This window comes from Chrysoperla carnea, chromosome 2, assembly GCF_905475395.1.
Source record: "Chrysoperla carnea chromosome 2, inChrCarn1.1, whole genome shotgun sequence".
Taxonomy (NCBI): domain Eukaryota; kingdom Metazoa; phylum Arthropoda; class Insecta; order Neuroptera; family Chrysopidae; genus Chrysoperla; species Chrysoperla carnea.
The window spans coordinates 58624912-58650968 of NC_058338.1; the positions used below are offsets into that span (position 1 = coordinate 58624912).

Below are 26057 nucleotides of genomic sequence, written 5' to 3' on the forward strand. Positions count from 1 at the left end.
TGAGCTTGAATTACTATAAGGCCAAGGATACATTGGCTCCGTAACTGCATGTTACTATTCTATTCTAGGTATTATCCTCGTTATAGGAAAGTTTATTCTTTGTTTCTCCGTTTATTCTTTGTCCAATGGGACCAACATTAAGCGCAAAATGAAACATTCTTACGAGAATGTAGCCATGATTTCAAGCACGAATTGGTTGTAATTTTTTTGGAGTAAGTAATTTCAACTTGTAAACTTTGATGAAAAAAAAATTTTTTTTTAATTCACAAAAGTAAAAATGTATTTTTTTTTTCAATTGCCTAAAAAGTGCATCACAAAAAAATCATTTTTTAAATCACAAACGAGGGAAATTATCCTCCAATAAGCTGCAATATTCACAAAGTTTAAAAATACCTTCTAAAACCGAATGCTCAAACCGCAACTTGATCCATTTTACTTCGGGAATTTTAGAGGTAAAAACGTTTTTTATGGTAAATTTCTTTGTATACCTTTAAAAACTCTAAACGCACAATTTTGCTGTTAAGTAGCATGTGTATACTCAACCAAACTCCAGCTGAGCACTATGTATATATATCATCATATACTGGTATATTACTGGAGTAAATCTAAGCAAAAAAAGGCTGTTATATGGATTAAAAGTTCGAGCAACGAAACTTTGGGGTTTTTCTTTTCACATCAAAATAAGTATTTTTTGAAATTTTTTACTTTCCCGGAGTGGTGCAACATGTTTAAAAAACAAAATGGCGTCAAAAATGAAATTTTTTTCAGAAATTTTATCATTTTTATTTTATATTCGCAAAAGGAGGCATCGGTGCATATCCAAATTTGGTAGGTTTGTAGTCCATGTTAAGAACTACTCCTCATAATTTTTTGGTGGGGTTTCGTCCCTTCCCCTCCCAGTTATATATATATGTATACATACATATGGTAAAACAGTTCCTTTGACTATAACTTGAAAAACATTCGATTGATTTTAATGAAACTAATATCAATAGTAGGTTTTATTACTTACAACTTTCGGTTAAAATTTTAGCGAAATCCGTTAAATAGTTCGGCCAAAATTTCCAATTTAGGAAATTGTTTAAAATGGCTGCCATTTTATGCCATTTTGTCCTACGAGGTTAAATTTTTTTTAAATTGTAGCATTTTTTATTATCTTTCGATTTTATAATAAGTGGTTTACCCGTAAAATGACTCCTTGATCCATATTTTTGCGAAAAACGGAAAATTTAGCACTTTCTGGAAATAATTGTTTGGGGGGTGTATGGACTGGCTTTGGGGGGTGTTTTTTTGCTTTGGCATGAGAAAACTATTTTTAAAAGAGGTCTATATGGTTTAAAGCAAAATTTTTAAGTTTTAACCCCCGCGCTGTAAGGGGGAAGGGGTGTATGAAATAAATGTGTCTTAAAAGATTTTAAAAAGAGGTCAAAATAGTTTAAAATGCTAAAGTAACCCAAAATTTTAGATGCTTTTATTAATATAGCACTTTTTACAACATCCACCCCTTCCCCTCCCGCTTTCATATTTTTTGCAAATTCAAAATTTTTATGACGTATAAAGAGGTTTTGGGGGTCGCTGATCTCGAACTTTTGGCCCAAATAAGTACACCCCCTAAAAATATTACAATTGTTTTTGATAATCTATTGCAAAATTCGAGATCAGCGACCCCAAAAACCCCTTTATACGTCATAAAAATTTTGAATTTGCAAAAAATATGAAAGCGGGAGGGGAAGGGGTGGATGTTGTAAAAAGTGCTATATTAATAAAAGCATCTAAAATTTTGGGTTACTTTAGCATTTTAAACTATTTTGACCTCTTTTTAAAATCTTTTAAGACACATTTATTTCATACACCCCTTCCCCCTTACAGCGCGGGGGTTAAAACTTAAAAATTTTGCTTTAAACCATATAGACCTCTTTTAAAAATAGTTTTCTCATGCCAAAGCAAAAAACACCCCCCAAAGCCAGTCCATACACCCCCCAAACAATTATTTCCAGAAAGTGCTAAATTTTCCGTTTTTCGCAAAAATATGGATCAAGGAGTTATTTTACGGGTAAGCCACTTATTATAAAATCGAAAGATAATAAAAAATGCTACAATTTAAAAAAAAATTTAACCTCGTAGGACAAAATGGCATAAAATGGCAGCCATTTTAAACAATTTCCTAAATTGGAAATTTTGGCCGAACTATTTAACGGATTTTGCTAAAATTTTAACCGAAAGTTGTAAGTAATAAAACCTACTATTGATATTAGTTTCATTAAAATCAATCGAATGTTTTTCAAGTTATAGTCAAAGGAACTGTTTTACCATATGTATGTATACATATATATATAACTGGGAGGGGAAGGGACGAAACCCCACCAAAAAATTATGAGGAGTAGTTCTTAACATGGACTACAAACCTACCAAATTTGGATATGCACCGATGCCTCCTTTTGCGAATATAAAATAAAAATGATAAAATTTCTGAAAAAAATTTCATTTTTGACGCCATTTTGTTTTTTAAACATGTTGCACCACTCCGGGAAAGTAAAAAATTTCAAAAAATACTTATTTTGATGTGAAAAGAAAAACCCCAAAGTTTCGTTGCTCGAACTTTTAATCCATACACAAGGCGTAATTTCACTCTACTATATTGTTTATATCATAGTTATATAAATAAGTTTAACCATTTAACTACTATCACGTAACTATACATATTATAGATAGCTACTTCGGATAGGATAGATTTGAAATACAATAACGAAGCAATTTGTCTCATTAATGTGGCTTAAGAAACTTGTTATTCTGACATCATCAAATTGTATTATTTATAATAACAATAATAATAATAATAATAATTGTAATCAAGTTTATTATTATATTATTGTTGGTTCTTCTTCTACAATGTTATAATAACAATACATAGATTTATATATGTTATATTGTTAGATGACATTTACATCGATCAATATCCACAATTTGAATAAATATAAATATATTATACAGAATGTTCGATTTACATCTAGGCATATACATATAACCAGTATGACAGAATGTATGTGTTAAGCAATGCATCTAAGTGAGAGGTATTATATACATGTGTTGAAGCTTCGATATGCGCCATTCCCAAACTATTTTATAAATCACTCGCCTGTCGTTGAATCCTGAATCCTGAGCTAGTGCCAAAGCTTATTTATTCATATAGAAAATTATTCTTTTAATATAGACAATGTTATTACATAAATGATAAAACTATTGAGTAAAAACTATTTTAGAATTTGATTTGATTTGATTTTAGTTTACTTTAGAGCGACTTACAAACAATATTGAATATTATAAATTACATATTTTAGAATTCATTATGCTTGAATTTACAAAAATATTTTATTTTAATTTTGATTAAGGAGATTTGAAGGGATAATACTAGGGATTTCAATAAAACTTTATAAATACATTTTTTGACTAACAAAGTTTCAAAAAATCACTAAAAATTCCTAGATCATCGGGGTTTTTATTATTATTTTATCGTTCAAAGTTGCCTGAAAAAAAGATGAATCATATGAATGAGGTTATCCTTTTCAATTGGGTATTTCTATGTAAAAAAATCTAGTGAGTGTATTATAGGGATGTGGTTACATTTTTTTATCACTTCAGTAGGAGAATTCTCAGACAGAAAGGGAAGTAGGTTGGTTTTTGAAAATCTTTAGTAGTATGCAACATATGAACGTTTAAAATTCCTAATTAACAAAGAGGAAGATATAGTTTAGTGACGTCATTCCACAGTATGATAAGTGATAACATATAAAACTTTGTTTTGCTAAAAGGAGATGGGCAACAATCTTTGAATGCATATAACTTCTTCGTTTTTTAATCAATTTTAATTTCACTTTCAAATTTTGTCATAGTGTCAAGTCTAGTTTTACATTTTTAAGAGTAATATTATGGATAAGTTCGACAGCAGGCAACTACCGTATTGCGACAAATTTTCCCAGAGAAAGACTTGGATCAAAAATTTATGTTTGAAAACTTAAATAAAATGTAAATTACATAAATCATATCCACAGAATTTTTTTCGATGGAATATTTTTTGACCCTTCCGTTTTAATTAATGTCTATGTTAATTAATACTGTTAATTTTATTAATATAATTATAGCAACGGAATGAGATGAAGGTAATTACATTATACAATATATATTACATTATTAACACAATAATTTAATGTAATTTTAATTACGTAATAATTGAAACATTTAATGCTGATAATAGAAAGTTATTTTTTCACTCAATATTCTAACAAAATCTGATAGAAATGTAATACTAACATTATAATTGTATTTGTTTTTCTTTTGAATGTCGTGAGAAAAAGTTTAATACACAGTTAAGTAATTACAGATATTTGAATTATTGGCTCAAGTAATTTTGGCGCAGTTAAGTTTATTAACTTAGTTTAGGCTCAGTTAAGAAGACGAGTTTAAAGCATATAAAATATTAAAAAAAGAGCCAATTCCAACGTTTTGATTTCGAGATTAACAGTCCAGGAACTATTTTTAACAGAAATGGGCATCCAAACAATTTTTTACTCCATTTAAGAATAAATGGAAACTTCTGCCAAAGATTAAGATATGAAAAACTCTTTCAATAAAATAAATGTTTAGAAACATTTAAAAAGTATGAGTACCTAATTATTAAATTCTACAGTCTAGTATTTCACTGATTTCAGTAAAAATTAAGTAATCGGTGTAATATATTTATTTCAATCAAACATCAATACGTAGTATAAAACGAAGTCGCTTCCGTCGGACTGTTCCTAATCACAATGTATGCTTAGATCTATAAAACTACGTTTAACTAGATAGTAAAGTTATGTTTAACTAGCATGATACCCGCCCGTTGCACTGGGCTTAAAAATTAAAACCACCGCTTAATAGCCTTCAAATCTCTTGATCTCTCTTGATCTCACTTATCCTCCTTCCATAACACTCGCAGAGATTGTTTTACACAGCTGAAATATATGCACAGTATATTAGAAAAGATGTGCCTTGGATTGTTTGGCATTTACTATTTTAAATTTTCACAGAAATCCTTAATTTATGGTTCAAAGTGATGACCATAGATTAAATGTAAATCAGATTACATTTAATTTTTTTTAAATAATCTTTATAAATTGTAGCTTCTGTGTTATTCTGATGTATGAGCTATATTGTTGTGCAGTTTCATTCAAATCCGTTCGGAAGTTTTTGCGTGAAAGCGTAACAAACAAAGAAACATCCTTGCTTTCACATGTATAATATATAGAGATTTTAAGAGTTCATTATGCTTGATCAGTCTTCGAGATCCACATAATATCTAATAATTTTATAATTGATTTTATTAATATATCTAACTAATTATTGATGTATTTTAGCTCCTTTAATATTATTAAAATGTTTTTACTATATTTATTATTAGATCTGTTTAACCTTAAATGTATACAAATTAATTATTATGGTAATAAATATCACATTATAAGACAGCATTATAACATTATATATTTAAATTAAATAATATATTTACATCAGAAATTTCTCATAATATAATGTCCAATTATCAACATCTTATATACCACGATACACTCCTACAAACATACCTACATAAGTACATTAAACCATACAACAAGGTACAAGGTCTACATACATGGGTACATACCAACTAAACCGTATATAATATGAAATTAATGCGGTCACATTATATCAATATTAATTACCTACCATCTACTTAACTACTGTTGTATATATACATACCTTATTACTACCTCACTTTACTTCTGCCGAAAACATCACATATTGCGTTTGGTTGGTTCCTTGATAATGCATACAGTCTGATCAAAAATATTAAAAACTTGGATGATACTTGCTCGTTTCCCTGGACAATTTCCATTCTAAAAGTAATTACCACTGCGTTATAGCCTTCGCCTGCCTTGCTCTCTCCTTCCACAATACTCGGATTTTTTTGGATTATGAATCCAAACTACTTAGTCTTAAAACTCACTTTCGCTTTAATAATATATAGGGGTAGTAATGAGACCATACTTCAGTCTTACTGGGTAAGCGTCCCTGAAGTTTATTCCAGACATTGATTTTGGTAACTATACTCAGTCAAGTTCTATCTGCAAATTTTGCCCTTTCAAAATTTATTTAAAATTAATTTTACATATAAAATTTTCAATGGAAAATGGTTTTTCCAAACTTAAAATTCAAACGAGTGACGTCAGTACATCGTTTTAGAAACGCTACTGCACGCATTATAAATTATACATTGATAAATCAGGAATAAAATGGTAAAACAGTAGAGAATTTTGATGATTCATACCACCCTTGCATACCACCCTGTTAAATAGCAAATATTAAAATTATAAACACTGTAAGTAAACTATCATAACTAGACGAAGACGAAGCACATTTTATTAGGTCAATATGATAGGTATCACACAGTTACAAGAATACAAAAAGACGAAAAAAAAATTACTTTCACAGATAGTTTTAAAAAGTTAAGGCTTCATACAGCATTGCACACTCTCGTTGTTGCACAAGTAATCATATATCAAAAGATAATCACTGTTCTTCTATAAGTTTGTTCTATAAAAATTGAAATGAAAACTTTTCCCATATAATTTATATGAGAAGCAGCAAGCAAAGCAAGAAAAAAAAACCTTGAGTCGCAGAGCCCCATCACTAAAGTCATGTTTCCCCCTCTTAATATACAGGTTTTTTCAGCATATGTAGTCCAAGGGGTTTTCTTAAAAAGGAGGCATAAGATAACATAAAACTATATTTTTGATAATATCTTTTCATTATAATGTGTAAAAAACAAATTTCATATTTTGGTGTCAATAAAATCATTGTATTTTAGTATTAAAAAAAACATAAGAGAGGGGATATATATTATTTGTTTGTGGGTATTATATCAATTTAATAAAACACATCCACAAATATTATCTATCCCCTTTCTACATTTTTATTATGTAATAACTTGTAATTATTACATAATAAAATCTCTGACACTAGACAAAATATTTAGAATCGGTTCTATTTTTCAATTTGCAGTAGGTTAATTTTAAAGTTCAGATTACGATTTATTTCGAAGTATTTTAAAATGTAGCCCATCACCCTGTATGGCTGTGTAAAATTTCAAATCGATATTCATATAAACAACGAAAATATGAGAATGTCTTCATCTTAAATGCGACACACTGTATATTAGACACCGGCAGAAACCCATAAAACGAAATCTAGGAATTATAAAACGGATTCATGACACAGCTCGTTGATTTCCAATGCAGTGCATAAGTCTATATTTTCGGGCTTGACTATAAAACGAAACAAATATTGAGTTAAACTATCACAATCTGTATGAAAACAGTGGCAGTAGTATTCAGTCAAAAAACAACTCAACGATAACAATTGACTTTGGTGAACTATTTTATATACCCTGTGAAATGAACGACTCAGTTCTTGATAAATTTTTCCTTAAACTGGTAAGAATAATCATCGTTTTAAAGGTAAAACCAGTTCCAATTCAAGTTTAAATTATTTGTACCTTATTTTCAACTTTGATGACGAATTTTGTTGTAACTTCAAGAATGTACACGAAAAATAAGAATACAATTTTCTGATATCTAAGTTGGTTTTCGAAATATCAAAAGAAAGCTAAATAAATAAACAAAATTTTCAATTTCGATATTTTGAAAATTACTCCAGATATTGAAAATTTTAGTCTTTTTTTTGGTCTTATATTTATTACATAACTCACCATCAAAATTGAAAAAATATTTTTTTTTTTGGGTGCTCAGACATCCTTAATTAGTCGGACACAACCGGTTTTTTTTGTTTTCAATAATTTGTTAAGGTTTTAATATTAATTTTAATAGTTTTTTTTTTTTTTTAAGTTCCACCGATTAGTTTTGGAGAAACCTATGAAACATATAATCCATCTACCGTTTTCCGGTAATATACCTACTTTTGAAGTTATTTATTATTTATATAAATATACTTTTGAGTTAATTATTAAGACACATTTAATTTTCACGTTTGGGAGCAATATTCTGGCGTAGGCCTATTTTTGGTGAAGTAATGTAAAAATATTGAGCGCAAATGATTTGTTATTTGTCAAATTGATCTGAAGTCATATTTAAACACATAATGCAAAAACTTAGCTTTCCAATGAATCCAATATCAATGGTAATTGACATTTTTTTTGATCCAAAATAATTTGATTTTCGATCGTTTAAAATGAATGGAAAATTTTTGACATTATATATTTAAAAATTATAAATAACACACACAAAAAAAATGTTTTAGCTCAGTTTTGGAAATGTTTTTTATTTGGCGAATTTAAGATTTCTTGCTTGTATTGGTATGATTTTGTTGCAATTTTCATACATGATACCTTGTGTATGTTATTGTACATATACATAGGGTATAAAACGTACTCACACAATGGAATATGATATCTCGTCAGCCGTTATTATTTTATCCGTAATGTAACTTTTGCATAATGGTACTATCTACAACAATATTCATCACGTGACCATGGTTTTAAACTATGAGATAGTGAGTTAGTCATAGAATGACTGATGCTGGAAACAGCGCGTTATATTCCATCCTCGAGATAGTCGAGAAGGTTGATGGTAATGTTATTAGAGCGAGACTAGTTTTGTTCTATATATCTATCGTAATATTTCTATACCCTACCAACTTTCATCATGATGATGACTGGTTTTTAAGAGCTTTACTCCCATTTATCATGAAAAGACTAACAGTATTTCATCATCACAATATATGTGTTAGTATATCATCCATATTAAAAAATCTGAATAATACCGGTTGTTTCAAAAATATTTCAGTAACTTTTTAGGTCGTTATAAGCTAGAATCACATATCTCTTAAACTATGAAATATGTCAGATTCTATTTGGAAAAAATGTAGAAATGTATTTATAACTTTATGCATTACTAATGCTGCATTTGTTTCACTATGAGTAGGTACATGGTTGAGAAAATTTGATAGTTAACTGTCCATAATTCTGGCGAGTAGTCCTAATACAGACGATACAGATGATAAAAATTGATGATACGGACGACTGAAGTTTTGTACATGTAGCCTGAACATATAGATGTGACCTACGTAAAATAATAATTAGTTCGGTTTATGTGTACCACAATGTGGTGTACCGGAACTGCGCATCAATTACTTATCTACTCTTTTTATAGGATTTCGTTTCCTAGTTTCTATTTTGCAAGAGCAGAGCACTGATAGCAATGGCTGTTAACATAGTGATGTTTGGACTGTTTTGACATTGAGGCGCCATGCTCAAGGCAAAGTAATCTCGCTTATCTTAGATCTCCTGTGTACATGAATTTTTTTTATTAACCATTTACACTGTTATAAATGCATAGAGTTTATTACAATGCTGGTAAGGTATAGGGATAGATACTCAAAAAGTATCTGATAAAACTCTGTATAATATTGCCGTAACAATACTGTATGGTGTAAATACTTTGGCGCCACTTTCATTAGCAAATAGTAAGTTCAACTCGACAGTACGATTTTGAGTCCCATACTAAATTGCAATACGCATCATTGGTTATCAATACGCATCATTGACCTACGATTCTACTCAGTATAGAATGTAAACGCTATGTTTGTTATCTCAATGCTTGTTACTTTATTATTCTTAACCTACTTTGTCACAGTGTTAAATAGTACTATTCCCCAGAAGTATTGTGGATATCTCCAGTAATTATGTGCCTGGCTCCCATATTGACATCGGCTCATGCGTTCTAATTATTTTCATGTTATCCGATACATTTAATGGTGAAATCATCTATGTTTAAAATTTTATAGCAAATCAAAATCATCGAAACCACACAGTATTTCATTCACTTCTATACTTAAATATTGATATTTGCAAAAAATTCCTTACTGTGTAGACGGAACTTATACATGTCCATTCGATTTAAAAAAATAATTGTGACGTTTGGCCCTCCCCACATGAATGCAACTCCTTGGCTGTAAACATGTTTTTACTGTTTTTTAAAAACTTATAACTTAGGAAACTGACTAGTATTCTCCTGGTTTGTAACCTAAATCACAAACGTGTGAATAGGGCATAAAGTATTTTCTATTAAGCATTGTGATTTGTGAATTTAAAGTTTCATTCGGGTTTTCATTACAAGAAATCATCTGGTTGTTTTTCTCTCCTTTCATTTTAATATATTTAAAATGGACTTGTTCTCAAATTAAGATACATTTGTTGATTATGAAAAAAAAAATTTATTTTCGAATACTGTGTATTTATAAAATGGATATACATCTACTATCACTTAACACGACCATACGAAGTATCCTTGGGCATTATGCTGTGTGTATACTTCCATTCAAAAAAAACGCCACATCTACTAGAATATCTACAAAAAAACTGTGATTGTGATTTCAGTTGTGTCTGTGAGAATTTAAATTTAAGTTGTTTTAATCAAACACATCCAACAAAGATTATTAGCTTACCCTTATACAAACGTTCGAAATCGAATTTTTTGTATATGCGATGATTATAAATTGACATGTTTTTTTTTTTTTAATCGGAGTTTATATTATGAAGCTTTATATGTGTACCAGCAACCATGCTTCAGTCAGACAAACCAGTATCCATGCATACATATTGTGTGATATTTAGATTAAATTGCTGTTCACAATGTGAATAAGAGAATAATAATATACGTAGGGAATAATATAAGGAAAGCAGCCATCGTAACAAGCAACGATCGAATGAATAAGTTGCCAACATCATCGTTGTCTAGTACATTGTTATGATGTATGTATTCCTAGCGTGATATAAAAGTTCTACGTCTAAAAAAATTCAAATTAAGAAAAAGTTTGTTAGTACAGTTTTTAACATATTCATTCATGGGAGCTTTAAATGCAGTGTTCAAAGTTGAATCATTTACTTTTCAACAAGTAAATTACTTGGATACAAGTGTTTCATTTTTGTGAGTCCATTGACCATTTTAAAGTTACTGGGAATAATACGGCAGTAAAATCCTACAAAAAAATCGCAAACCGAGATGAAAGTTACTTTTTTGGTATGTTATTTTGACCCCTACAAAAAAAAACCTGAGTAATACGTGAAAATATTTTTTATAGCACATCTATTTTTTACTTGCAAAACATTGTTATATAAGGCTCACCAGTTGAAGCTACCTGGAAATTTTATTGGAGAAAAGGAATTTCAAAGTTTTGCCCTAATTTTCTCCTTCAAGAAAAAACAATGATGTTTACGAAATTAGTTCCAAACAAAACTTGTTAATTTTTTTTATAAGGAACATGTTTATCATTCAAACTTTTGTTCTATCTGTAACGGTTTAACATAAGCAAAACTCAAAATTTGAACATTTCTGATAACCATCTAAATTTTTCAAGCATCATATCTTAAAAACTATTAGATATTCGTTGTGTGCGTAGTCATGGTAGGGATAATAAAATCGATGCCAGCGCTTTAAGTGCAAAATTTTGGAGATAAAGGGGGCTGTTATGACTGATTTGCAATTCTTTACATGTTAATGATATAGAAACTGTCAAATTAAAATGATTGAAAAACACTAATTAATTAAACTTAATGCATTAAAAATTGTGAAAATAAGAAATCAAATTGTACAAATATTATTTTTCAAATGTAAATTATCATAATTATTTATTTAAATTTGTGAAACAAGAATATTAAATTTTAAATGTAAGTTTTCAATGCAATCCATACAATTATATATGCATCCATACAATTCTATAGGTAATTAAAGTAGTGTATCGTTGTCATGGAAACGAAACTTACGCACGGAGCGAATACGGAGCTGTGGGTTGGCTTCAATTATTTCAAAGTTAATATACTCTCCAAATAATAGTAGCAAATAATGTCAAAAGCTCATAGTTTTTGAATTGAACTGCAGTTTTTCACGGGCTACGCAGGTAATACAACTTTTTTATCCTTGCGAAACGTAGTTTCACACTCCCTATTCCAAATAGCATATAAAATTAGATCATTCGATGCAAACTACGCACGCGAAGTATTGAAAGCTACTTTACTATAAAAAAAAGGTTTTTTGCTTGTGTGAGTAAAGTTTTGCTTAAGGAAGTACGATCACCAATGCAAGTTAAGACAGGTGGTTGAAAGTATTTGTACCTTATTTTCAACTTTGATAATGAATTTTGTTATAACTTCATTAATGTAGACGAAAAATAATAATAAATTTTTCGATATCGGCCTTGGTTTTCGAAATATCGAAAGCTAAATAACTAAACAAGATTTTCCATTTTCGATATTTTGAAAATGACTCCAGATATCCAGATATATATGATATTTTATTCTTGATTTACATTTATCTTATATTTATGTTATCTTTGTGGACGATATTTGGTGAAACGTTATTTGGTGGGCACGACAACTATTGCGAAGTGTTAAATTTTATTTTGTCGAATTTTTAATCGATTTTTTTTGTTTACAACCAGAAAAATTATGTATATTTGAGTATCTACTCACTAATAGCCATTGGAATTGATGGTTAATTTGAATCTTGGCCAATGTCCAATAAACAAAGAAGGGAACAAATAAATATTAGATCGTAAACTCTTTTAATGCGCTCACTGTATTCCAATTATATGCATATACAAATTTAATGTGATATAAGTGAATAGTAGAAGTGTGTTGCTGAGAGTATTAAATACCACAAAACTTTTATGTCGCGCGTACCAGACAAGTAAATGTCACTAACCAGCATCACCTACACCACACAACGACAACGTCTTCATAGTATATAAAACCCATGCCACATAATTGTCATTTTAAATCATACTATGGAAAAAATTTTAAACTACGAGACAATACTGAAGAAAAACTGTTTTTAAACAGATGCAGAGAAAAAAAACTGTCAGTTTTGCAACAAACTGTCTACAGCTTATAAATCCACATACTTTGGAAATTAAAAGGACATGTGTGAAAAATTTTATAAAACAAGATGGTGGCTGTCTTGAAAAACTTTAAATACTTGGAAATATCAGAAAATGAAGTAGATGACTGATATCGTAAAAAATGTCACTTGATACCATAACAAAAGAAAGTTGCTATAAGCATTCAAAGATTGTTGCCCGTCTGTTTTTTGCAAAACAGAGTTTTCTATGTAATCTCTATGGCGATACCGTGCAATCCCGTCACTATTCTATATCTTCCTCTTTGCGTGTATTTTATGAAAAAGTAAAAGGCCTCCACTGATAGGTTCATAAATTTATAAATTTTCACATATTCAAGTTGTCTTTACGTTTTAAGAATGACGTTTTCACACGATTGATTTATTAAATTTTATGTCTGCGAATGGAAGGTATTTTATCCCTTTATTGAATAATAATCAAAAAGTATTTATTGAAGTTTCTCATATGTGGAAGGTATCATTTTTCATGTTTCATTTGTATACATTTCAAAAATGTCAAGTACATATAAAAATAGTCAATCATATCATTATTTTCCGACATAGACACGGCTTGAGTTGCTACTACGCACAAAACAAAATATTTTTCATAATCCAAGTTTCCATGACAGTAATAAATAAGCGATTATACAACTAAAAATAAACGATAAACAGGTGAAAATGACAGAAAAACAAATTAGGAACCCCATCATCATACTTTAGAAATTTTGTTCATACTATCATAATACAAATAATTTATTAATTGGATAAATTGATGGTCATGTTATTTGATCGGTGAAAATTATCCGACTGAAGTAACAGATTCAAAGTATTATGAAAGTATGGTTTTTAATACCTTTACAATAATTATTTCAGTACCTTTTAAACAAAAGACATTACAAAAACATTTGGCTATTTCTTGAATAGACTGACTAAGCGATAGATATTGCCCCTGCCTTGCGATGAAATTGTTTTAAATTTTTTAATAAATCATACAACGGAGAATTCTACAAGCAAATATAGGGTTATGTTGTGTATCACGTGATCACTTTTTACTTTGAGAGGATGGTGAGGCCAAAAATTTTAGTATGATAAGAGTGGGACAGATAAAAAACACCAAGCGTTTTTTATATTCCCTTTTCCTCTAATAATATCATGTTCCCCTTTTTAATGTTGATATTTTATGACGCATTTGTATCTGTAATGAGAGCTTGGACTATTTTTCCCACACATTATTGTAAATCATATCTCTTTGTTGAATGCCATTACCACCGTGTTATCCTTCGTCGAAGCGAAGAAATGTCAAAGTAAGTAACAATATTACAAATAGTTCAACAACAACAAAAAAAAAAGTTAAAAGGAGCAATTTATATGTGTGTGTATATGTTGGAGAAGAGTTCTGTTACATTGAAAATATTGAAATAAATCAAATCAAACAACCAACTTACATGGATGCTACCAAAAACTTTTCAACATAAGAAGTAGATGACGTTAGCGATAAGTTTTATAATAGAAATTGCACATGAAAAGTATATGTAAGGTTTTTTTACTTTGTTGTGTATGTAGTGACATTTTTTCGATTTTCGAATAAACTTTTATATATAAAAATGCTTCTTTATTGTGACAGTTATACAAATCTGTCAATATGTTATTATAGTGTTTGGTTAAATATAGAATTTTGTATGAATATAAATATTCGAAATCTTATTCGTACGCTTTAACTATTTAAAATTTGTAACTTTTTATTTTCTTCGATTGATATTTTATTATTGTCGACATTTTATGAAATGTCGAAGGAGCAGTGTTAAATATTTATCGATTTTAAGGTAGTTGGGTCATTAAAGCAAACTTTTGCACATAATTAATTAAAAGCCTTATACCTTGTTAAAATTTAAAGACAATTTAAATTTTTAACACACGTAGCATAGGAGCAGGGTGTGAAAATCTTTTTAATTTTTTCCGGCGAAGGAAAGTTAACACGTTTTGACAAAAAACTAATATTTGGAAGAATATTATATTTAGAATCATTAAAAATAAAAAATATAATTGTTCACCGTTTAGTTTCCTTAAAATATTAAATTATGAAATTTCAAATTTGATCCCATTTATTAATTGGAACCAATTCGAAATTTCCGACTAGTTCTATTGGATTGAATCGGACTTCAATCAGAATGAATTTTTTCCCAATTGAATCCGATTCATTTCAAATAAATGAATTGGAAATTTGTTCCAATTGAATCCTATTCATTTCGATTGGTTGAATTGGAAAGTGTCGATTCATTAATCGGACTTTTTTATCAGGGGTATTTATTTTTAATGGATGGATTGTATTGTATTTGATTGCAGTAGTGTACACTACAGAAAAAGTAAACACTCTTAGTGCAGTTATTATGTATAAACGTAAAGAATGGGTTATAAGCCAATAATTCTACACTGGATTGTAGTGAAAGAACTACCTTAAACAACAAAATATTTTTTTTCTAATTTAATCAATCGCAATAATTTTTAAAAACAATTATAACAAGCACATAGTTTAATTGTGTTTCTGGGAACATGGTAAAATTAAAGTTTCAGATAACATACGATATCTGCTCGATTACATAAACATACATATTAAACTAGAAATAGTACACTTAAAAGTCGTATTTTTATATTGAGAAATTAAACAATATTTTTCATACATTTTTAGATATGGGTTTATCATACAGTTATTCAATTTCCGTTAAGTCTATTTGCTTTTCGAGGAACCTGTTTCCGAAAGAGTTTACTTTTAAATAATTTTTTTTAAAGATACTACACGTTTATTTTTAGACAAAGAGTCTAAGTTTTCCAAATTTTCCAATCTTGTCACCACACTCGTTTTACTGTAATTTTGGGTCAATACGATTTTGGTTGAGATCCAAAACTATTGAACGTAAATATAATTTATAAATATATATTTTAGCACATTATTTATTCACAAACGTGCAAAAAAAAATTTATAGACATATATTTTAAAAATTCGTGATCTGTACGTGATATATTTAATATCATCTACAATAATAGTAAAATATACAATATAGTTCAACAACATAGTCAAGTTCGAGTTGAAATATTGATTTGTAATCATATTTTCATATGAATATATAAATTTATGTTCCATATTATCAATTTATACAGTTTGTATAACAAATCATTGGGTATTATTGTTGCATATTCTTACTAAAATTTAGATCTCACTAAATAGGGAATATTCATGAAATTTAAATTTGGTTCAAATATTTTTCTTCCGTAACTTTAATGGCTGGAAATTTCAACTAAACCATTATTTTAGTAATTAATTAATATCTTTTTAATTACTTAAAATTAATTAATAAAAGTACAAATTCAGTGAGGGCATTTAAAAATTTCTAAAACGGAAATTTTTATACGGACGTGACATCAAAGTACGGGCTTGTCAAATTTGTTGACATACTGTATGATATTAATTACTTACATTTTATATGGTATTTCATTAAATTATACTATTCTACGGCTTTTTAATAGAAAACCTAATAATAACGAGTGTAAATTCTGTGTTGTAAATTCGTTTTTTTAAGTGTAAATTAAACATTGAACTGTCACCAATTGACAGATCGCGTACTTATACGTCATCAACATAGAGCGCCAAAAAACTACGTTTAAATATCTCAAAATTATAATGTATTTTAAATATTTTTATTACACTAAATTAACGCATTTGTAATTAGTATTTATATTTTTTACTTTGTTCTAACGGTGTAAACAATGAATTAAAAATATAAAAAAACAATATGAATATTTCTTATTAGTTTGTTAAAGGATCGTACATCAGTCGGGTAACAATTTTCCTCATGTCTTTTCCCACCCTGTTTTCAACGAAATTTTTCATAGTAATAATTATAATATATATATATATTTTGCCAAATCACGTTATGGAAATATTTGTTGATTTCTTTGATTTAGAATTCGACCGTTTTTTATTTCATATTTTTTTTTATGATCTTTTTGAAAAAACAGGCTACGAAAAAAGAAAATGTATACACGTTTAAAATTTTCCGGATGAATGCCGACCTGATAAAACTGTAAATTATTAGCGCCTCGAAGGTTTTTAAATTAAAAGTGATCACTCCAACTGGATACGGTCATTAATACATTTTTATTATACAATGTGTTCATTTCAAAAGTATTCACCTTTAATAATTCTTGACACGTCGATTTAGATAACTAGGGGGAGTTAAAAAATGGGACTTTGAGAATTTTAGGTTTCGTCCTTTCACCCTTTACTTCCCCAACTCTGAAATTTCAAATAGCACCTCCTACCTTGTGATACCTCATTTGAAAGGGCATAAAATTATGTCTTTTGCCATGATAAAATATGAAATCGATCGATTGTTTCTTAAGATAGACTATAGAGAAAATAGAAGGTATGCATTTATAAATTCCATCTTTGGTAAGAGTCGTTATTCGCCATACACTCTGTGCTTTCGCATATTTTCAATTTGTACAATGATAATGCACTTTTATAAAAAGGAATGTAAAAATCGCTATACATATATCGCTATATATATTTACGACTACGCTACCTTTATATTTATTGAAAGGAAATTAAATGGCTTTGTAATGGATAAAAAAAAATTCAATTTAAACAGAAAGTAATAAAACTACAAAGGCAAATTGTATACCGCTATACAGAATTCATCTAATATTTTTTTAACATACCTATCCTATAGCTTTCAGCAGCTTTTAAGAAAGATTCAATTAACAATAAAAATAATAATAACTTCTACTTTTATTATAAAATCTCGAGATAAATTTGGTCATTAGAATAGAAGAAACGACCTCAATTACACTCAATTATCAGCATTTTCTTTTATATCGATACCGAAAGTAATAGGCTTTTTTTTTGTATTACAGATTATATGTAAAAAAAATCAGAGTTTAGTTTCTAAATTTGCTATCTACTCTCTGACGTCAGTTTTGTTTTTCATCTAAAGATGGATGTTAGGTCCTAATATAAACAAATCAGTCAAAAATGAATTGTTCTTTTTATGGTAAAACAGAATTCAGATAGTTAATATTAAGGTTGTTGTCTTGCTATGGGCATATCGACAGAAAATTCTATATTTGTGTATATACTTATTAGGAATATAATAATACATTAAACAAAAAAATTTGAAGTCGATTGACCGTCTCTAGCTCGAGTTAAATACAATTAAAGTTCGGATAATTAACATGGAGAGCATAGGAAAGGTTGCGTTTTGCTGTGTTTTAAACAAGTTTTTTAATTCTAGAAAAAAACTAGATTTAAGGTATTTTCAAAAACGAACTGAACATTCATAAATTTGTGCATGTGAGTTTAAAAAAAAAAAAAAACAAAAAACAAAACTATTGACAGTTTCATTTTTGAGATATAATTACTCAAAGTTTTTTAAAAGTTTTGTTGACAGAAACAATTATATTTAGAGTATAAGTAGTGTATGAGAGATGTCTAATATATACAGAATTACATATGTTTATTATCATGCTACGTACATACCACTGCTGTATGATTTAGTACACTATTTTTACAATATTGTACAAAGACAACCACCTTAATGTACATTATTACTATTCGATTTAAACGCTGTTTTATTTTTGTAATGTATTCATTTTTCGGTGTATTTGACACGAAAAGCGAATTAGTTTTGTCCGATACTGATTTGTTTTTGATAATCATTTTATAAAATATAAATAACATCGTTTTTAGAAAAAGTTTTATATTGCAGTAATTGATTTTCAATCATTTGAATTCTGATTAATTTGTATGGAACTAATACCTTATTTGTTTTTTTTGTTACAGTGGCTGTATTAGGCGTATGGTCTGTTGAAACAACACCACAACAATATTTTCGAATGCAACCCCGAAATATTCGAGTACACGAAGGTGGAGAAGCAATGCTGGAATGTGAAATCACACATTTAGCAGGTGCTGTTCAGTGGACAAAAGATGGTTTTGCGTTAGGTAAGCCATTCAAAACCTTTTTATAGAAAATTCGATCACACTTTTTTAATGTTCTTAACTGTTCCAAATAAATGTTATTGACATTAATCAATTTTTCTTGATGTTAATTGCTCCATTTCTAAATAAGTTGTTCATACATTCCGGATTAAGAACTTGAATTTTCAATTTATGCAATGATATGACTTGAGAAACTTGTGCCATGACCTGACTTGAGAAACAAGAAAAACAATTAGAATATAATATTCTTCAATTGATTAAGATTTATTCTTTGGTTGTGCAGTCATGATAGGGATAATCAAAACGACCCAGCGCTGCCAGTAGATAATTTTGGCGTTAAAAAGTACTGTTATGGCTAATTTTCAATTTTTACTTGTAAATAGCATAGTAAATGTCAAATTAAAATTATTGAAAACAACAATTAATTAAATTTGTTAAAGTCTACTTAGTCGTTTGAAGATCATCGCCTCTTTTCTAGTTGTTTCGAGTACGAAACCCTGAATTATCATTTGAAACATAATATCAGTCTCGATCAATTAACCCTTTAAAAGAATTTCAAAATCATGCTTTTAGAAGCTACGATGTTACAAACAGACACATAGATAAACAGAAACGTTAAACTTATAACGCCCTTCTTTTTAGCCGGGCGTTAAATGAGTCCAAAAATCATACTTTTTAAAAGTTTCAGATTGTTTTAGAATTTATATTACTAAAAAATATTAGTTATAAAAAATCAAGAAAAATCAAATTTCGTAAAATGAAATGAAATATTTTGCAATTTTCGACTTATGCTATTTTGGTGAAATAAAAATGAGCGAATCCTTTTTAAGAATTTAAAAAAATCATGTCTACAAAATTAAGATTGATTTATGATTTGATCGTGTCTAGTAAAATTAAATAAAAGAATAAGAGAACGAAAAAATATATCTTTAGATAATTTACTCTCTTTGTACAGTTGATTTAGAAGAAAATGCCTTGAGGATGATAGAAAAGGGTTTCTGTTTTATGTGAGCACAAAATATCTGTTCTTGAAATATTTTCTATTATGTTAATAAATCACTGACTTTGGTGATTTTTTATTCGTAAATTATTAATTTTCAACTTCCCTGTTATAATTGGATCTTTTTACAAGCTTTTATTTAGTTTCACATGTCCGTCAAAATCAAATTAAATTATGCAGTTTAAATTTGACTCACTTCCTAGTTTCCGATTGAGCTTAAATTTTGCATTCATATGTGAATCGGAGAAAAATACACTTTTGTGGTAAGTGTGACATGTGATTTTCCCATCCATGGCACCATATTTTTTTATAAACTTCGCCTGTGCTCGTCTGGATATCTCGTGTTGCCTTTGACTCGGGTACAAAAAACAGCTTTTTTAGCAAATTCGAACACGGTTAGACGGTGTCAAGCGAGATACCGCAAGTATAATCTCTAATTTTTTCGTTCCTTGCCCGAATTTGTACGACTGCGCGAGAGTAAAGAGGAGGCCAATTGATAATAAGAACGTTTGATAACAAAATTATGGAAAGTAAAAGAAGGGTATTGAGTCGTTAACAAGGAGTGTGAGGTGAAAAATTATTCTAAATTGTATTGAATTAAAAGTTAAAAAAAATGACGGGTTGTACTCCGGGAGTACCGGCAGAAGTAAAAACTTGAATATTAACGTTGTGCATTTTTGATATTTTGGAATGACCAGGGAATTATTTTGCACGAATTGCTTTAATTGTCAGTATAAAAGTACTATCATTTATGTGGTAGAATACAATATTTATTTATTGCCCTAAAACAAAAGGCAACCGCACACAGTGTTCCCAAGCGGTCACCCATCCAAGTACTGACTGTACCCAATGTTGCTTAACTTCAGTGATCGGACGAGAGCCGGTGTACTGACTGTGACGTAGTCTTACGCTTTTTCGATCAGGCCACGTGTCCTGACGCGAGTTTAACATTTTTTACCCATTATAAAAAAAGTGTACAACGCCGCTAAAGAAGTTTTCACTTCAAAAAAACCCGACAAAATCCGATTTCATCGATTCCTTTGTGGTATTGTATCTTCTAAACGGATGAAACGATTTAAAAAGTTTTATTTGTTGGAAAGGGAAATTTATCGATAGTGTTCCATGCTATGTTTCAAACAGGAATACTCAACCATTTTAAGACCATCGCCTCTTTTGTAGTTGTTTTCGTTCACGGAACTTAAAACTTGCAATTAAAACACAGCTTAGTAGGTACACTCTCGATCAAATTTCTTTCAAAATCAAAATCGGTTCATCCGTTCAGGAGCTACGGTGCCTCAAACCACACAAACACAAACACACTGATCCACAAACTCGTATAACACCTCGTTTTTTAGTCGAGGGTTAAAAATAGTTTCTGAAAAGTGAAGTGTATCCAGTATGTTCTAGATTGGCATTTTGAAAAATTTCTGGAGTTTTCGGAGAGGTACCAAAAAAAAAAATATCAGAAAATTTAGATAATAAAAATTTTGGAAAACCATATACAGCGTTCTAAATAGTTTGAAAACTTTTGAAAAAGTTTTTTATTTACTAAAAATACGCCATTGAATGTACGAACTACAAGGCAATTTTACAAGACATACTATAATCGGGCAACAGCGGGACTTACAGTTAGTAAAGGAAAAATTTTTAATATTGGTTTATAATTCTATATAATAATCTAAAATCTCGAAAACAATATTAGACGACAACATAATAAACTCAGAAAACAAACATGATTTCATTTATAGATTAAAATCTTATGTTTTAAAACAACAACAACAACAATAATGGTAATCATTATAAGAATCCCCTGTATAATATTATTCAATTATACAAGATGAATACCATAAATCTAAAGCCTGAAATTACATGCTATTTTCAATTATACCACATGCCACAGAATACCAAAATAGATCGGAAAAGTCAGACGTAGTTTATTTTATATACATGTATATAATATCTATGTGTTATATAGGTATCTGCTTCTTTCTCATCTACATGCATGCATTCAATGAAGAAGATTTTCTATATATTTTTGTATGTATTTTCTGAATAAAATGAACACTACAAAAAATCCAGTACAAAATCTCTTTTCAGTCTCCTCGTTAGCCTTTCTCCCTTCGTGAATCTTATATTAATCAGAAGTCTCTGTACTACGAAACGACTTTCAGGGTTTGAAGTTTTTGCAAAAATGTGGAATGGAAGTTTACTCATAGTTTATATTACGGATTAAAATAATTGACTATATACGAAGCCGAATTTGTAAGCGGTGAGGGTGTACATCTAACGATAAGTCTGAAATTTTTATGAGTGAATTATCGCTTTTCTAGGGTTCAAATTACTTATTTAATGGGCGGCAACAGTTCTGAGATATTCTTTACTTGCTCTCGTGGTGGCATCCAACCGAGAGAGGGGGGGGAATAATATTTTTCTGTGGTTTTCATAATACTCAATTTCAGTATCTTTTTGACCCAAAAGATTGTTTAATTCTTAAAAAGATATTATAATTGCCACTAATAGTAATGTTTAAGCGACAGTAGTATCTCTGGTATGAATGGTATGAATACCTACACATTGGTATGAATAGATAATTTTTTTTAAAATTAAACATTGAGTGATCTCTTTCGACTGTTTCTGTAAAAAAGGAGAAGTATAGACAAATTGGAGCAATATGCAAATCAAATACTTCTGACTTCTGGTATATGAACGGGGGAGTCTTGATAAAATTATTCCTATTTTTTTCTGCGAATAATAAGTGAAAAAAATGAGGTAATTTGATTATTGAATAGAGACACCAACTTATACCAATTAAATCAGTTTATAATTTTGTGAAAGTCCTTTTCATATCAGTAAATGACATCTACTACTTTAAATGACTATCATTGGTAATTTAAATGAGTAGCATAAACAAATACTTCCGTAATAATATCTTCTAAATTAGACGTCAGATCAAAATTGGTAAATAACTTATTCCTTTCTTCTTGTGAGTTTATTCAAGAAGTCAAACGTTCTGCAGTCAATTATAATATTACACCCTGTATATTATATGTTTAACAGTTAAATCGTACAGGAGAGTTAAAAATTACACGTTATTTCACTACAATTTTATACATATACTAGCCGAACCGCCTAACTGTCACTCAATTGTTTTGTTTTCTCAGAATCCCTCTACTAACACTTAAACTTTATGGTATGGTATTAAAGTTCAAATTGACTTTTAATTATTATTCCGAATCTTCTGTATGAGAATATAGATAAGTGTTGTTTTTAGACTTTTTCAGGCAATTTTTTTAAATTTTTTTCTCCGTAAGAACCATCCTCGTACTTCAAGAAATATTATAAAAAAAGAATTAGTGAAATTGATTCAGCTGCTCTCGAGATTTGCGCTTAGCAACACATTCAGCGATTTATTTTTATATTGTAGATTCCCTTACCTTGTATGTATCAAAAAAATTTCACAATATTGTAGGAAGACAACATCTTAAATGCAAAAATTTATTAACTTTTTCTTGAGCTTACAATAAAGAAAAAGTTTCTTTCCAAATACAATATATTCATTTTATTTGATCTATACAACAAACATGTTTTGTTCATAATAATATAAAGTAAAATAATACTCCTGCGTACATATACGATATCCGAATACACTATACTACATTTACGAATTGGTTTGGTATTGTGTATATATATTTTAGAATGTTCGAGTATATATAATATACCATACCATGAGTAATAGTAAAGCAAAGTGAAACTTTAGAAATTAACTTTATAATCTAATGCAAATGATTTCAGTTAAAACGCCTTCACTTGTAGTTCAGTTATATGCTTGTTTTAGTACCTACTATATCCGTGCCACAAAACCTCATTCAACATTTATATATTTTATTCATGTAAAGGATGTTTTTCAAATAAACTTGAGTCTAATTCTATGCAGGATATTTAATGAAAACTTAATCAAAAACATCAAAGTCTTAAGAAAACTAGTTGAATGATTCAGATAGAGTATAATTAAAAGAAAGAGACGAGCATACACGGAGAAAAAATTCAAGGATTTTTTTACGATACTACTATCGTAATTTTTCTTATATATTATTGTAACGCTGAACTATACTTTTTAGAAAATAATTCTTACGATAAAACTATTTAGTACATTTTATTCTTGAAGTTATGCTACAATAAAAAATAAAAAGTCAGATACTATAAAGCAAATTATACAAGCTATATTAACAAAAATTACTATTATACACTTTTGTAAAATGAACTAGTAGTTTTTTAGTCATTAAAAATACGAGGTTAAAATTGTAACAATTATTCATTTGAAATGTTTTTACATGTATTTTTTTGGAATGTAAAATCTCTTATTAACATCACAAGTTTCTGATGAATATGGTCCAATGCTAAATTCATCCATAATTTGAAGATATTTGAATGTGTCCCTCATCAAAAAGCCGTGTAAAATTAAACATTTTCTTCCTATAAAAAGGTGAAAATTGAATTGTTCAGTAAAAAAATAAATTTCATCATGTCTGATTCATTAGTGTCATAACAAAAGCAATGATACAGATGACATGTCGTATCGAACAATATACATCATCTCCAGAAAAATTGGAATTTATAAGTTAAAGATATATCAACACATTATAGTTTATAAAAATTGAATAAAAATTATTATACTTACACCATCAAATTAATTTTCAATTTGATCAATCAATTTAGGAATATGTTAGTTAAAGATGAACCAATATAAAATTATATAGTTTAACCACTAATAAACAGGCACAAGAGATGTTACCAATTTTGTATGTATACGCTCATAGAAGCATAATATATGTCATAGTATTGTAATTTTTACAATAGTAGTATTGTAATATTTCTTATTGAATTAAATAAAATATTGTATTTGTTAAATTACGATAGTGAAAAGTAAAAAATCTTTTTAAAACAGTAAATTTTCGAGTGCTATATTTTGAAAGTATAGTTCAGGGTTACGATAGTAGTATTGGAAATTTTCGCCTAATTTTTTCTCCATGTACTTCATCGAATTCTCCATTTTGTATCCAAGTTTTATACTTTTATTGTAAACCAAATTTTTTACCAAATACACTGAAAAATGATTTCAAGTAAATATTTTCTGTGGCAAATAAATACTATCTTCGCTCAAAAAAATACTTAAGTAAAATACTCATTTTGTTGACTTAAGGATTAAGATCGTTGTCTCAAGAAAAAGCTTTTACATCAATCTTTTTTTTCTGTGTATACTAAATTTATTAAAATTTGTCCTTCGATTGCTTTCTCTATCCTTTGAATATTAAAAAATATTTTATGAACCTTTCTTAAATCAGCTAAACATTCAATTAATCTTATCTTGGAATAGTTACATTATATTGGCGTGTGACTGAAATTTTATTTAGTCATACAATTGCATTCCATTTCAAACCCTTTTTATATTTGCCAACTTCCTGCTATTTTTATATGTACAGAAGACAAAAAAAGATTACAAAAAACACGATTCTCATAAATTCTTATCTTTATCAATCTTCAAAATAGCAGGCAAACATAATCATGGATATTTTGCTTCATTATGGACTCACGGTCTATTTAGTGCCATGTAAAAAACTGGGGGATAAAATTTTATGTCTAATTGAGCTCTGTATACATTTGAGAAATGATAGTCTTTAATAAATTTAGTGATTTAATATTATGTTCATTTTTAACAGCATCAGTTTTATAGGGGTCCATTTTGCATTAACAAAAAATATTGATTAAATGCACGTGCCTTTCATCTTGTTATTATGTTCATTGTTTTATTTTTATTTTTTGTTCGTAAACTTTGTTGTTTTGCACGTGTGCATTTGGAAAAAGATCTATAAACATTAGTATGACGCGATTTTTACACAATATCTTTTTTTCCATAATTGGGGCTCATAATGAAATTGGAAGTTACCATTTTAAATATGGTAAACCTTCTAAACAGATTTAAATGTCTGAACAAAAAAGATCTCACTCTTCTTTATTCTCATTTATTCTCTTTCCCATTCATGAATTTGTTTCATTTGTGTTATTGAAATAATATATATAAAGTATATTA

General features: G+C 28.7%; 1 protein-coding gene across 1 annotated transcript in view; it reads left to right on the forward strand.

The window, feature by feature from the left end:
* Window positions 1-26057, forward strand: part of LOC123292802 (irregular chiasm C-roughest protein-like) — a 195891-nt gene that overhangs the window by 164322 nt on the left and 5512 nt on the right. The window contains exon 3 of the mRNA XM_044873516.1: window positions 18811-18972. Coding sequence (XP_044729451.1) covers window positions 18811-18972 — 162 coding nt within the window. The remainder of the gene's footprint in view (window positions 1-18810; window positions 18973-26057) is intronic.